This window comes from Nyctereutes procyonoides, unplaced genomic scaffold, assembly GCF_905146905.1.
Source record: "Nyctereutes procyonoides isolate TBG_1078 unplaced genomic scaffold, NYPRO_anot_genome, whole genome shotgun sequence".
In the NCBI taxonomy this organism is placed as follows: Eukaryota; Metazoa; Chordata; class Mammalia; order Carnivora; family Canidae; genus Nyctereutes; species Nyctereutes procyonoides.
Genome location: NW_026575131.1, coordinates 56,013,248 through 56,027,347, shown reverse-complemented (window position 1 = coordinate 56,027,347; position 14,100 = coordinate 56,013,248). Strand labels below are relative to the sequence as shown.

The 14,100-nt window shown below is 64.3% G+C and overlaps 1 protein-coding gene across 4 annotated transcripts in view; it reads left to right on the top strand.

Moving 5' to 3' along the window:
• Positions 1 to 14,100, top strand: part of NFIC (nuclear factor I C) — a 64,635-nt gene that overhangs the window by 41,316 nt on the left and 9,219 nt on the right. For 2 of the 4 annotated variants that reach the window (XM_055342652.1, XM_055342651.1), the window contains exons 4-10: positions 1,886 to 1,960; positions 2,632 to 2,755; positions 3,320 to 3,444; positions 8,351 to 8,476; positions 10,177 to 10,361; positions 10,955 to 11,102; positions 12,967 to 13,052. In XM_055342652.1, coding sequence (XP_055198627.1) covers positions 1,886 to 1,960; positions 2,632 to 2,755; positions 3,320 to 3,444; positions 8,351 to 8,476; positions 10,177 to 10,361; positions 10,955 to 11,102; positions 12,967 to 13,052 — 869 coding nt within the window. The remainder of the gene's footprint in view (positions 1 to 1,885; positions 1,961 to 2,631; positions 2,756 to 3,319; positions 3,445 to 8,350; positions 8,477 to 10,176; positions 10,362 to 10,954; positions 11,103 to 12,966; positions 13,053 to 14,100) is intronic. The other 2 variants (XM_055342653.1, XM_055342654.1) reach the window with 2 other exon arrangements.

Sequence of the window (14,100 nt, the reverse complement as noted above, 5' to 3'; positions counted from 1 at the left end):
AGCACGGGGCTGGGCATATAATAATTGCTCAATAAATGGTGTTCACAAAGCTTGTAACCGGGGAGGCTGGAGTCTCTGGACTGGCGGTGGGGGCCTGGGTGTCCCACAGCTGGGGAACTGGGCTCGAGGTCAGCTCCCCGTGGCCCGTGCTGCCCCCTGGGGGCCTGGAGAAGAACTGCTCTCGCTGCCCCAGGAAGCCCAGAGCTGCCCACCTGCTGGTCCTGTCCTCCCTGGCTCCCGTCACTCCAGCCCTGGTGGCCTCCGACCCCAGGGTCGCTGGGAACATGCATGGGCCATCGCTGGGAACATCGAGGCCCTCGGGGAGGCGGCAAAACACCACATTTGAGATCACCCCGGAAAGCGGCAGCCAACGCTCGCTGGCGTGGCGGTCACCCAGCGCCAGGTGCTGTCCTTGCCGTTTCCCAAATTTTAACGTGTCTGCTCCTCTGGTCCACCCGCACCTTGAGGTCTTGGTAGAATGTCGCCCACTGCAAGGCCTTCTGAGAGTCCCTTGTGTACACTAGGTCCCCTCACCAGCGGGCTCCCCTCACCCTGCCCGCCGGCCGCCGTCCAACACACGGCGCCTTTGACTTCATGAGCTTAATTTTTTAATTGCGGTTAAATTCACAGAACATCAAATGTACAGTTAGTGGCATTAAGTACGTTCACTCTGTTGTGCAAACTATCCGTCTAGAACATTTCTGTTGCTCTAAAAAGAAGCCCCATCACCATTAGTGGTCACCTCCACCCCTCCCCCGGCCCCCAGCCCCTTTCAGGTCCGTGGACGAGCCCGTTCTGGACATGTCACCCGCGTGGACTCACACCCTGTGGGGCCTCCTGTGTCTGGTCCCCTCCCTGAGCATCATGGGCTCGGGGTCCGTCCCCGGGGCGGTGCATGTGGGCACCTTGCACCTGCTCGCGGCCGAGGGACGTGCCCGCGTGTGGATGGACGGCCTTTTGGGTATCGGCTCATCTGCTGATGGGCTGTTCCCAGTTTGGGCTGTTGTAGACCAGGACCAAGCCACCATGCACATTCACGCACAAGAGTTTTTTTTGTTTTTGTTTTTGTTTTTTTGCCTTATTCATGTCACATGGTGCCCACTGCCCACATGGACCGTGCGTCCCAGGAGGGCAGCCACTTGCGTCTGTCTCGTTCCCACGGTGTCCGCAGGGCCCAGCTCAGAACTAGACACTGGAGGCCCTTGGTTAATGATTGTTGAGTAAGTGAATCGTGCCTGTGGGGGCCTCAGGCGACACAAGAGGCCTGCTCCCGGCTGTCTGAGGTCAGCCAGGGCTCCCGCCCTCTGGGAGCCAACCCACGTCCACATCCACAAAACGGGTCCCAGCCACCTCAGGCCAGAGAGGAGGGTCCGTCTTCCTTTGCATTATAGGCAGGAGCGGTTCTAGGGACCCTGGGGACTTTAACGGCTGCAGGTGGACCCTCCCTTCAGCCCCCCCTGTCGGGCCAGGCTCCGGGCTGGGCACTAGGGGACACCGTGGGACCTGGGCACGCAGAACCCCAGCCTCACGGAGCTCCCCATCTGGAGGGGGATGGATAACAGGCTGCACTGCTGCATGGCATACTAAGTGACGGGAAGCAGGCAAGCCAGCCCCTCCTGGGCTGTAGGCTCTTATCTCCCAGCTGCCCAGGTGGCATTTCCAAGATGAGGGAGCACGAGGCTCAGGGATGAGAAGGGACTTGCCCAAGATCATATCCCCAGTGGCAGCGGAGGCAAGATTCGCACCCGGGTCCGGCCTCTTCCTCCATCTCGCTGCAGGGCTGCAGAGGGTGGACAGGGTGACCCCCAAGCCCCCGGAGTCTGGGTAGCCCATGGTGTCAAGGAAGGAAACAGACCCGGTGACCCCCGTTTTCTCCCTGTTGCAGACACCACCGACTTCCAGGAGAGCTTTGTCACCTCCGGTGTGTTCAGTGTCACCGAGCTCATCCAAGTGTCCCGGAGTGAGTGTCCCTGCGGGCCCTGTGCTGGGATGGGAAGAGGGGAGGGACTCACGCAGGGGAGGGGAGCCGGAGGGGGAGGGGGACTTAGAGAGAAGCCCCCCCCCCCCGGGGAGAGGGGAGGAGCCCCTGCCCATCCCCCTGCCCCACTCCCCTCTGTCACCAAGCCAAGGTTCCTAGCAAGGGCAGCATCCAGGCCCTCCCTAGAGCCCAAGGTCAGGGCAGCACACTCCTCCCCAGGAAACAGACTCCACATGCTGCCTGGAGGGTGCTGGAAAACCCTCTGCCCCTGTATCCCCTCCCGGGGCCTCCCCCACACCCCCAGGAGGAGACCCCAAAGGGCCCCCCTCCTGTCTCTGCCTCCTGTCCCCTTACCTTCCTAATAGGCCCTGACACCCCCGTCCAAGCTCCACCCCAGGGAGTTGTGGGCACCGTCCTGCCTCAACCCCGACCGTCAGCCTCCCAGTCTGCATCAGCAGAGCGGGCCTCTCTGGCTGCCTTCGGTCTCCTGATCCATAGACTAAGGACAGTTTCAGCCAAATTAGGAACCAGGCCAGTTAGGGAAGGGGTTCCCTTTCGGACTGGCCAGCCCCGGATGGCTCTCCCCACCGTCCGGGGCAGAGTGCAGCCCTGGGCCTTGCGCCCTGCTCACCCTGCTCTCTCGCCCCCGGCAGCACCCGTGGTGACTGGAACAGGACCCAACTTCTCCCTGGGCGAGCTGCAGGGACACCTGGCCTACGATCTGAATCCAGCCAGCACAGGCATGAGAAGAACGCTGCCCAGCACTTCCTCCAGCGGGTACGTGGCCTGGTCGCCCTGTGAGCATTTACCGCCCCCACCCCCCACCCTCGGCCGTCCCAGCCGCCTGGTCCATTCCCCTCCTTGCCTGCTTGCAAGGCCCACATGGTAAACTCCTACTTATCCTTCAAAACCCAGCCCCGAGGCCTGCTTTCCCCCGACCCGACACCCCGGTCAGAGTCCCCGTCCACGGCCCCTCGAGACCCCAAGGGAACGCGGACACTGGTTCCCGCGGAGATGCGCAGCGCTGGCGTGGGCTTCCCCATCTGTGAAATGGGACCGTGGGCCTGAGGTTGACGGTGGGCCCGGTGATTAGCCAGGCCCCCAGCGTTATAGTCCGCAGCCCGCTGACGCTGGGCCCCCCGCTGCCTCGGGCCTCACGCGTCCCATCCGAGCAATGGGCAGGTGGAGGCAGGCGCTCACGCCTCCCGCTGGAAGCTCGCGGCTCCCGCGACGTCTCGCGATAGCGCCCTGCCCTCTAGGGACCGGAAGTTAGCGCAGCCTGCCCCACGCCCTCGCGTCTCCGTGGTAACCGGCCCGCGCTCTCCCTCCCCCTCCCTTCAGGAGCAAGCGGCACAAATCGGGCTCGATGGAGGAAGACGTGGACACGAGCCCCGGCGGCGATTACTACACCTCGCCCAGCTCTCCCACGAGTAGCAGCCGCAACTGGACTGAGGACATGGAAGGAGGTGGGGCTGGCGGGGGGCGGGGGGCGGAGCCGGGTGACCGCGGCGGGGACTACGTGTTCCGGCAGGCACTGCGCGGGCGCCGGGGAGCCGGAAGCCCGGGGGCTGGAGCCGCGGAGCCTCCTGGGAGTTGTAGTCGCGCGGGCAGCTCCCTGCTGCAAGGGCGAGCTAGGGTTCCCGAGCGTTCGGGTTTGGCTGCGTGCAGGGAGGGCGCACAGTCGTCCCGGTGTGGTTCGTCTCCGCGGGCTGCAGCGCGGACTCGGGTGGCCTCGGGTCAGCAGGGCGCTGAGCCCCGGGGTCGGCCCAGACCCTCCTGTAGCGGGTCCCCTCTGCCTGCGTGCTCGTGTTCCTGCGGGTTCCCATCTCCCGGCCGAGCCCCGTCGCTTCTCTGTCGGCGCCCTTCCCGGGAAAGTTGCGTCCTCCCGCGGCCGATCGGGGCCCTACCCGTTTCCGTGGGCTCTCTTGGGGCAGCGCTGGCTCCCCAGGAACACCCCCCCCCCGCCCCAGAGACTTCCCTCCCGTGGGGGCCCGTCTCCACCGCGCGTGTCCTCCAAGAGCCTCTGCAGCGGGGCGGCCTCAGGGATGCTCGGGACCTGGTGCACGGGGCGCGCCCCTCAGCCCCCCGCCCCCGGCCTGACCCAGGGCACGGAGTCCCTGGCGACGCCCAGATCCTCAGCGGGACCCGTCCCCACATTTCAGAAGCATCACTGTGTGCAGATGACCCCTTGTCAAGGGGTCGCCCTACTGATGGGCCAGGGGTTGCCAACCTGGACTCCGGGGTGCACGCCCACTGCTCTGAGCCTGTTTCCTCTCAGTACCTGCAGGACCCACCTAAGGTCGTGGGGACTAAACGAGTTAGTGCATTTGGTGTCCCTAAAACAGGTCTGGCACATGATACATACCCAGTAAACCTTAGGATTTGTTTACTTGTTCCCTCCCCCTTTGTCCTCTCTCCATATCCCCCAAGAGCCAGCTTTCTTATAAAGCTGTCTATACAGAGTGCCCTGCCTACAGGATTCCTGGAAAGCAGTGTAAGATTACAGTTAAGAAGGCAGGTTTGGACGCCAGAGAGATGTGGGTTCGAAATCCAGCGCTGCCATTGGCTCGCTGTGTGGGCTGCGAAACTTTGGGTAGTGGCTCCACTTTTCTGGGGCTCAATTTCCTTATGTCCAGGGTGGGATGGGTGAGCTGACTCTCCTGTCCCGGAGCTGGAAGGAGGAAATGGTACAACGTGCCTAAAGCAACTCTCTGGCTCATGATACGTGCCCAGGACACAGGAGAGTTCATTGTTTGTGTCTTTATAAAATTACCGTCTCTATGAGTTGGTCTCTAAGACATCTGGTTGTGACATTCAAGCCCGAGGGGCCCTCCTCCTTCCATTGTGTTGGCGTCCAGAGCAGGTACCCAACTTTGGGAGGATCTGTCTATTATAGGCTCTAATTTATGAGTCAGAGTGTCTCTGTGGGTTCCCCGTTTGTCAGGTTTGCCTGTGTAAAGATCCTATGTTTAATAAGCTTTACGCTTAATTGTGAGAAACAGAAAACCCAAAAGGACAGGGCATTTCTCTCAAAAGTAAATGTTCCACCATCAGCAACCCTGGGCGTGTGTGGTGTGCGGGACTTAGGCTCCTGGCTTAGGCTCCAGTGAATGTGGTTTTCGTACCCATCTTGTGGTCCAAGAAAACTGTTGGAGCTCCAGCCATCACGTCTGCTTTCCAGCCAGCGGGAAAGAAGGGTCAAGTCTGAGCATGTCCTCGCCCTTTAAGTATAGAATAATTCTCGGAAGGTGCACCGCTTACCTCTTCTGCTTATCTCTGTGCCCACCGCTCCCTGCCCCCAAGTTGGTCATATGGCCGCACTCTGCCACAAGGGACTCTGGGAAATGTGGCCTTATTTTCGGGAAGTGTGTGCCCAGCTCAAGGGGAAAGGCTCTGTGACTAAGGAGGAAGGGTAGAGCAGATGTTGGGAGACCGTTACCTTCTGCCCCGGCGTTTACCGTCGGGGACCCCAAAAGCATGTGTCCTCAGCTCTGTGATCGATGGGGCTACGTCTACGTGTAGAGCGGATGCTCTTTGGAGGTGGGGGACAGCCCCGGTGAGGTGGCCACAGCAGCCCCGAGAGGAAAAGTTATAGCCCTGGGTCTGCGGATTAGAAAAAGAGGAGGGAGGGGTGGAAGTAAAAAACCTAGCTTTCAATGCAGGAAGCTCAGAAAGAAAAAAAATTAAAAGGAAGGAAATGTTCGAGAGAGTCAGCGGAGCTCCGTCTGAACTTCCTGCCTCGAGCATGAAGTGGCAGCAGCCTGGGGGGGTGGGGGGGGGAGGACGAGGAGGAAGCCCACACCCCGCTTCTGGTGCGCCATGGGGAACCACCCAGCCTCCTCGGGAGGGAACTTCAGGGGGGATCTGTCCCCTCTCCCGTCCATTGGTTGCCTCTGGCGATGGCAGGCTCGCTCCCGTCGGCGTCGGCGGGGGCCCTCCGCCTGCACCCCAGCCCTGTGTCTGTCTAAGCCCTGCAGGTGCTCGCAGCCTGGGGGAAGATGGACGTGGATGCTCCCCCTCCTCTTCCTTTCCCTCCTCCCTCCCCTCCCCCTCCGGTCTCCTCCTCCCTCCCCCACTTTCCCCTCCTCCTGGCTCCCTCCAGCTTCCTGTCTAGACAGCCCCCAATTAGCTGCTCATTAATGGGGTTAAGCTGATTAGAGCACTCTCTCCCTTCCTCTGCTCTGGCCACAAGGGCAGTGCTCAGCTAACCACCCCCCTCAGCATCCACACTCCCCTCCCTGGGAAGGGCGGAGGCCTGGGGGTGGGGGTCGTGGGAGGGCACCCCCCCAGGCAGCATCCCGCAGCCACGCCTCTCAGGCCCTGGCCCTCTGTGCCCCATGAGGAGCGCCTTTTCTCCTGCTGGCCACCCCCTCCCGAAGGCTTCCCTGATTACCCCCCACGGGAGCCAGGGAGAGGGCACCCTCTGCTCAGCCGCCAGAGTGCTTGGTTCTTGCTGCTTCTGTGCCCCCCACCCTCCCATGCAGGTATATCTGGGCTGAAGCAGGCAGCTCCCTTCTCTCACCCGGGGGCTTCTGGTAGAACTCGGGGCGCGGGAGGGGGCCCAAGCGTGGGGTGTCTGCTCCACCATCCTGGGCTGGTGACCTCCCATCAGGCCCCACTGCCCCCATCTGTGAAGTGGGGTGGCTCCTGTAAGCCCAGCTCGGGGCAGCTGTGAGCAGGACGGGGCAGCTGTGAGCAGGACGGCCTTCCGGGGCCAGGCCAACGTCAGGACATCTGCGTGTCACAGCTCAGGGGAGGGGTGGGGCTGGGGATGCTGCTCAGCCCCCACCGTGCCCTGGGCGCCCCTGTGGACAGTGACCAGGTCCCACGTCCCCAGGGCCACGGGGGCATCACGTGTGCTCCATGCACTTGCACGCGCCACAGCAGGCTGCGTGCTCAGGCGGGGGGTGGGGGTATCCTCACATGGGGGGCAGGCCTGGTGCTCGGATGGGGACATGAGGGCATGTGTGTCGAGCAGAACCATGGCTGCTCGGATCCAGGGTGGAGGATACGTGGACGTCATCCTAACCCGATGGCAGCTGCTCACACGGGTGTGTGGTAGGCACGTGGGTCGAACCAGCAAGGGGTGTGCAGGTGCGGGGCTCACACCCAGGGACTCCGAGGGCCTGCGGGGCTGTTCTTTCTTGCGGGGGCCAGGCTCCCCGCTCCCTCCCCCAGGCCCCGTCTCAGGAAGCTCTAGAACACCTGTAGAGAGGCAGCGGGCCAGGGTCCAGCCAGGCTGTTTCCATCTAGGACAGGCTGTTCTAGGAAATCCTCCGAAGTGAGCGTCCGCCAGCCCTAACCTCCTTCCCACCACAGCCCCATGGGAGCAAGGAGCCTGTGGCCCCCCCACATGTGCCCACGGCCCCCAGGGCTGGCCTCCTTCCCTGCCCGCCCCGCCCCACCCCCCGGCCCACCAGCTCCCTGTTCCTGGAGAGCTTGGCCGCTGGGCCTGTTGGGCCTGCTGACCCTGTTGACCCTGCTGACCCAGGTCCCCACACACACTCACCCACAGCGCGTGATCGGGGCCACCAACCAGGGTTCGTAGTAGCAAAACCAGCCGACTGCCCCAGGGGCCACTGGGGGGCACAGGGCTCCCGGGTCTGGCTCACCACCAGTGCGGCTTGGGAGGGACCCCGAGAGGCAGGACCCAGCAGGGTGGTTGGGGGAACATGGTGCAGGACTGCGCTGGGGGGGCTCGCGCCACGGGAGACCCCAGCCTCAGAGGACGGCAGCCGCTCTCAGCAGGGCGACTCTGCCCCAGGACACCCGCGGTTGTCACCCTGGGGGGCTCCTGGGATGGGGAGGGGATGCGGGCAAGATGCTTCCCGGCCTGCACAGGACATTCCCCCACACACAGGGATGACCCGCCCTGATGTCAGTGGTGCCAGTAGGAAGGAAGCACACCCCTCCTCATGTTCCTCTGTGGGTCTCAGTGGGTGCGTTTCTCCCTAAGATATATATTATTTTTATTTAAATAATCTCTAAGCACGTCCACCTGCAGGCGCCACAGCCCTGAGATCCCGCTCCTGGGCTCTGCACTAGCCATCCTCCGCCCTCACATCTGGGGCTCAGCAGGGGTGGGGTGCAGGGGGCTCGCCTGTGTGTGGAGGGTCCCCATGTGGCCAGCCGCGGCGTGATCTGTCCCCGTCCGTGCCACGGTGTCTGCTGCGTCCGTGCGCACCCATTTCACAGCGTGCATTCGTGGGGGAAGGTGCCAGGGGCTGGGCTGGAGGCCCCTCTGCAGGGCATCCCCGCGCCCTGGTCTCAGGGCCCCAGGGCTCTATCTCCCCTCGTGCCCACGGTGGCTGGGGAGAGGGGAAGGCGAGGCCCTGCCTGCAGCCTGGTGACCCTCTGGTTCCTCCCACGCAGGTATCTCGTCCCCGGTGAAGAAGACAGAGATGGACAAGTCACCTTTCCACAGCCCGTCTCCCCAGGACTCACCTCGCCTCTCCAGCTTCACGCAGCACCACCGGCCTGTCATTGCCGTGCACAGCGGTGAGCCCTGGGCCCCAGGCAGGGAGGCAGGCCGGGCCCTCTCAGCAGGCCCCCCTCGGCCGGGGAAGCCCCATTCGCCATCCATCCGACCGACAGTCCTTGCTGTCGCCCCCTGCCAGGCAGCAAAACCTGGAGGTGTCCCTGTGCAGAGCACCTGGCCCTGACTCAGTCTCTTGGGCCTCGGTTTCCCCTTCTGTACAGGAAGGAGGTACAGTCTGGGCTTGTCCCCAACCAGCTCCCTTTATCTCACACTCCACCTCCCACGGGGTTGGGAGGCCCCAGAAGGAGGGCGACACTCCCAACGCAGGGCTGGGGACACACACAAGGCCACACAGGGCTGCCATGTGGACAGGAGGCTGCATACGTAGCTGGGGGGGGGCGGAGGGGTGCGTCTCCAGCAACCGCAGGGCATGCGCTGAGCTGATCACGGTGCCCCTGGCGCTCCGTTTGTTCACATGTTGGTTGGGGTACATAGACGTGTCCCCCCCACACACACCACCCCCAGGACTGACTTCAGGACCGCATGAGCTAAATCCAGGGAACGTCGCTGGTCACCCCATTGTTACGGCGATAACGGTTTAGTCCCGCACGAGGGCAGACACACGTACCGGAGGCCGGCAAAAATCAGAGCAATGCAGAGGTTTGGACCAGCCCGTGGCGCCCCTTGTTATAAATAAGGTGTCGCGGGTGCGTGGCCGTGTCCACCCATTTACGCATCGCCTGTGAGGCTTTGAGGCTGCGGTGGCAAAGTCAGGTGCTTGCAAGAGACCCTGGGGCCTGAAAAGCCAAAAATACTATTTGGCCAGGAGCTAGAGAGAGGGGGAGGGGAGTGAGCGGGAGAGTAGAACAGAAGCAGGGCTGTCTTTGGGGGTGATGGAAATGTTCTAGAATTACAAAGCGAATATATTAAAAGTCACTAGATTGTTTAGAGAAAAGAAGAAAAGCAAATAGTACCCGGGCAGGTCACTCACCTGCAAACTGGGGCGAGGCGCCCGCACTCCTCCCCCTGGGGATGGATGCCGAGCCCACGACGCTCAGGGGGGAGCCAGACACAGGACACCCCATGGGGTGTGAGTCCACGTGTGTGACACATGCAGGATAGGCTCATCCATGGGCAGGAAGGGGGCTCGGGGTGGGGGGTGACAGCTGCTGGGGATGGGGTTGCTCTTCGGGATGATAAGAATGTCCTAAAAGAAACTAGTGGTGGTTGCACAGTCCCAAGAATGTGCTAGAATTGCCTATGGGACGTGTGCATTGTCTCTGGAAAGAGAGCCAGCCGAGCCCCGGGTTGGGGTTGGGCTGTGGGGCCAGACTGTCCCCAGGTCTGCCACCACCTCGCTGTGTGGCCTGGGGCGGGGGACGACGAGTCACCCTGTTTTCAAAACCAAAAACAAAACCCTGGTCCCCCTGGTGGCTCATCCGTTGAGCGTCTGATTCTTGATCTCAGCTCAGGTCTCCATCTCGGGGCCGTGAGTTCAAGCCCCTCGTTGGGCTCCACGCTGGGTGTGGAGCCTACTTAAGAAACAACAAAAAAATAAGAGGATGCTACGGGACCCCGGTGGGCTCGTGGTGCAGGTCAGCCCGCTCAGCGTACGGGGGACAGCCGGGCCCCGGTGACGGGGCTGCTGGGTCTCACTGTGCCATCGGACTAAGCCCGGCCACAGCCCGAGCCACCGCTCACGCCGCTCCCGTCTCCGCAGGGATTGCCCGGAGCCCTCACCCCTCCTCGGCGCTGCACTTCCCCACCACGTCCATCCTGCCCCAGACGGCCTCCACCTACTTCCCGCACACGGCCATCCGCTACCCGCCTCACCTCAACCCCCAGGACCCGCTCAAAGATCTCGTGTCGCTGGCCTGTGACCCTGCCAGCCAGCAGCCTGGACCGGTGAGTCTGGGGGGCTGGGGCCTCCCCTCTTGGCCCGCGCGGCTCCGGGTAACCTCGCGGGGGCCCCGGCGCGTCCCTCAGCCGTCCCCGGGCGGCGCTCCGCCAGGCAGCCTCCGTCTCGTGCGGTTTCTAGACGGCAGGTCCGCGCCCCGCGCCCCGAGTGCTCGGAGCCGGGTCAGAAGTCAGGCCCTTCCGGGCATCGGAATTGACAGCACACGTCTTCCCCCGCATCAGACGTGGCCCTGTGGCCGCAGCTTGGCCCTCTGGGTGCGAGGAGCTTGTTGTGTCTTGGAGCCGCGGCCGAGGCGGTGGACGCCGCGTCCCCGTCGCGAGTGAGGGGGGTGCAGACCCGCCCCGGGGTCGGCTGCGGTTTCGGATGAGGTGACGGCTCTGGAAGGAAAGCAGACGGGTAGAGAGTGGCCTCAGGAGGAAACGCAGGGTCCCCGGGATGCTGCCACAGGCGGGCGGGCGTCAGCGGCCCCACCGACTCGCCCTGGTCCCGCCAAGCCCGCCGTCCCCCGCAGGACGCGGACGGCAGCCCGAGGCAGAGGGGCGCCCGCCGCCTTAACCACCTGTCTCTCTGTTCCTCCCAGTTAAATGGAAGTGGTCAGCTCAAAATGTCCAGTCACTGCCTTTCCGCTCAGATGCTGGCACCCCCGCCCCCTGGGCTGCCGCGGCTGGCGCTCCCCCCTGCCACCAAACCCACCTCCGAGGGAGGAAGCACGTCGCCGACCTCGCCCTGTAAGCACTCGGGAAGCGGTGCCCGTGGCAGGGCGGGCGTCCCTGAGGGGCCCCCTCCCCTCCCCTCCCCGACTGCTGGGGTCAGGGGCTCAGGCCTGGCCTGCCTGGTACCGGTGAGTTTGGTGGGTCCCCAGACAGAAGCCTGGGGGGCCACGTGGTCGGGCCCACGTGGGGCCAAGGCAGCCTTAGGGAGTGGCAGGCGAGGGCCAGGGGGGCGTCTGGGGTCCCCGTGCGTCTGCTCCCGGCCTCTGAGCCTCCTCTGTGCAAAGGGCAGGTGGAGTAGGTCAAGACCTCAAACTGGTGGCTGTGGGGGCAGGCGCAGCCCCCAGATGCCTTTTGTCTGTAGAACATGAGAATCTGTTGTCTTAGAGTCAGGACAGGTCACATGAAAATCCCGGGGTTCTGGGTTCTTGGCAAAAAGGCAAGCACGACGTCTGTGTTCCTGCTGGTGAGCCCGGCTGGGCCACGCCTCTCAATGGGACAGTCCCCACCTGCCCACCTGACCCTAGAAGGCCTTGAGTTGACTGCCTCGCCTTCTAGAACTTTCCACCCGCTGGATACATGGTTTCCAGAGGACAGCTCGCGGGCCCCCCGCAGTCTGGGACTTGGCTCCCAGGTGCTCCAGCCTTTCCCTGGACCCGGTGCAGGCTCGGGTGGGCCGTCCCCGCTCCTCCAGGCCGCCTCACTCCTGGCTGCCGGCCTCCAGGTGTCCCCAAGGCTGTCTCAGTTGGTGCCTCCCCAAGTGGATGATCTCAGGGACACCCCCCCCCCACCCTGGGCTCTCAGTCTGCCCCTCACACGCTGGGTATCCTTCTCCCTTTGTCCCAAATGCGGTTCCTCACCGCACCTGAGCAGGGGTGCTGGCAGCCTGCCCCCGGCCCGCAGGCGCACCCCCTGCCCCCCGCATCTGGGGCCAGCCAGGACGCAGGGCGGCAGCTGCACGAGCACACGAGCTTTCTCTGCGGCGCGAGGCACTGGGTTTGAATCCTGTCCCTGCGGATTCTCAGCTGTATAATGGGACGGTCGCAGGTCCCCGAGCGCCAGGTGGTGGGGAGCAGGCGAGGAGCTAGATCGGGGTGGGGGGGACACGGGCACCACACCAGGCACAGGGTAGGGAGCCAAGACGCTGGACGGGGCACGGCCACTGCTCGCTGGGCTGTAAAATGGGAAGAGTCATCACGTCTGCTAGATGGGGGCCTGTGCAGGCTGGTGGGGTCGGGGCCCGTGAACCCCCCCACGCCCGGGTTATGACAGCACGTACTGCCCGCCCCTACCAGGGCCTCCGCGCCCCCCACGCACCCCTCCCCCGGCTGATGCCGCCCCCGGCCGGCCTGAGGCCTCCCCACCACCCCCGGCAGCCCCGGGCCGCGGATCCCTCGCTGGCCCACAAGACGGAACTGGCGGGACGACGACCTAACCGTAAACGTAAACATAAAGATGAATGCGTGTGTGCCTGCGCGTGCGTGTCTGCGAACACCCGGCCCTCCCGTGCAGCTGCAAGAGGAAAATTAATAAATAAAGCGCCCTCAATAATTCATGGCGCCCCGCGCGGGATGCGGGCCGCGGAGCAGGACGGAGCAGGCAGTGGAGCTTCCTGAATAATTCACAGGCGGTTTCTGGTTATGAATCTTTCATCTCGTGCCTTCCCTCTCAGCAGATGCCCCGCCTGTGTGACCCCAGGGCCCGGCACTGTGGGCTTTCCGGGGTGCCCGGATCGGCGGGGGGCGGGGGGGCGCAACAAGCTTGGAGGCGTCGGGCGCTGGGTGCGAAGGCCCGGCTGTGTGACCCTGGGCAGCGGCCACCCTCTCTGGGTGCTCCCGCGCACCCCTCGCTAACGGGCTCTCGGTCTCTCTCGTCCCTGCAGCCTACTCTACGCCCGGCACGTCCCCTGCAAACCGTTCCTTTGTGGGATTAGGACCAAGGGATCCAGCGGGCATTTATCAGGCACAGGTAGGGGCCGAGAGGCCGGCTGGGGGGGAGGGGGGCAGGGCAGAGGGGCCCGCCTGGGTGCGCAGGGAGAGGCCGGCCTGCCGGTCCCGTGCCACCCCTCCAGCCGCACCCCTGGACAGGGGCCGCTGAGCGTGGCAGGGGGGCCAGCTTCCCATACCCTTCCAGGGCCTCGAGCCCGCACCAGGGAGGTGGTACGGCCGCCAACCCTGCCTGCTGCTTCCCAACGGGAGGCGCTCCCGGCAGAGCGGCTGCCAGGCCGGGCCTGTTACCACGCCAGGCCCATTTGTACCGATGGGAAGACTGAGGCCCGCCGAGGCGAGGGGGTTTGCCCAGGATCACACAGCACGTCAGCCCGAGCTTACAGCCCCCAGCCTTCGTCCCCAGAAAGGGGGCAGAGGGTAGCGGTGGACTCTAGGACTCCAGGGGCAGGTGGGGAAACTGAGGCAGCCCCTGGCCCCGCCCCCCAGGGTGGGAGGGGCCTCCCAGTGGAGCATGTGCATCCCCCCCATGCTGGAGAGCAGAGCAGCAGAGGCATTGCTGGGGAACTGCAGCTGAGCACCGGGGTGGGGGGGAGCGGCCGAGGACAAGAGCAGGAGGCCCAGAGAGGAGGAGCGGGTTGCCTGAGGTCGCACAGCAGCGGAGGGCAGAGCCCTGATGGTCCAGAACTAAGACTCGTGGCTGCCAGCTTCCCGCAGGGTCGGGGTCTGAGTCCAGGCCGCATGCTGGCCCTGGGAGCGTGTTGGCAGCCGGGGGCTGGGGCCTGGAGCCCCCGCTCCCCACTGCGGTGCGTGTTGGGGAGGGGGGTTGTAGTGCAGGTTTGTGGGACCCATGGGCTGCAGCCCCCCCCCCCCCCGTAGCTGCGTGCAGGTTTTTTGCAGCCGAGGCCGTGGGCAGGGATGGGGAGGAGCTGGGGAGCTAGCCACCTCCCCCATCGTCCCCCATCGTCCCCCATTGTCAGGTAAAACCCAGTCAGCTGTGGGCCCTCCGGGGTCCAGCTTGCTGCTGGCAGCTCACGGGGCTGCGGGCTCTGGGGAGGCCTGGCCTTTAC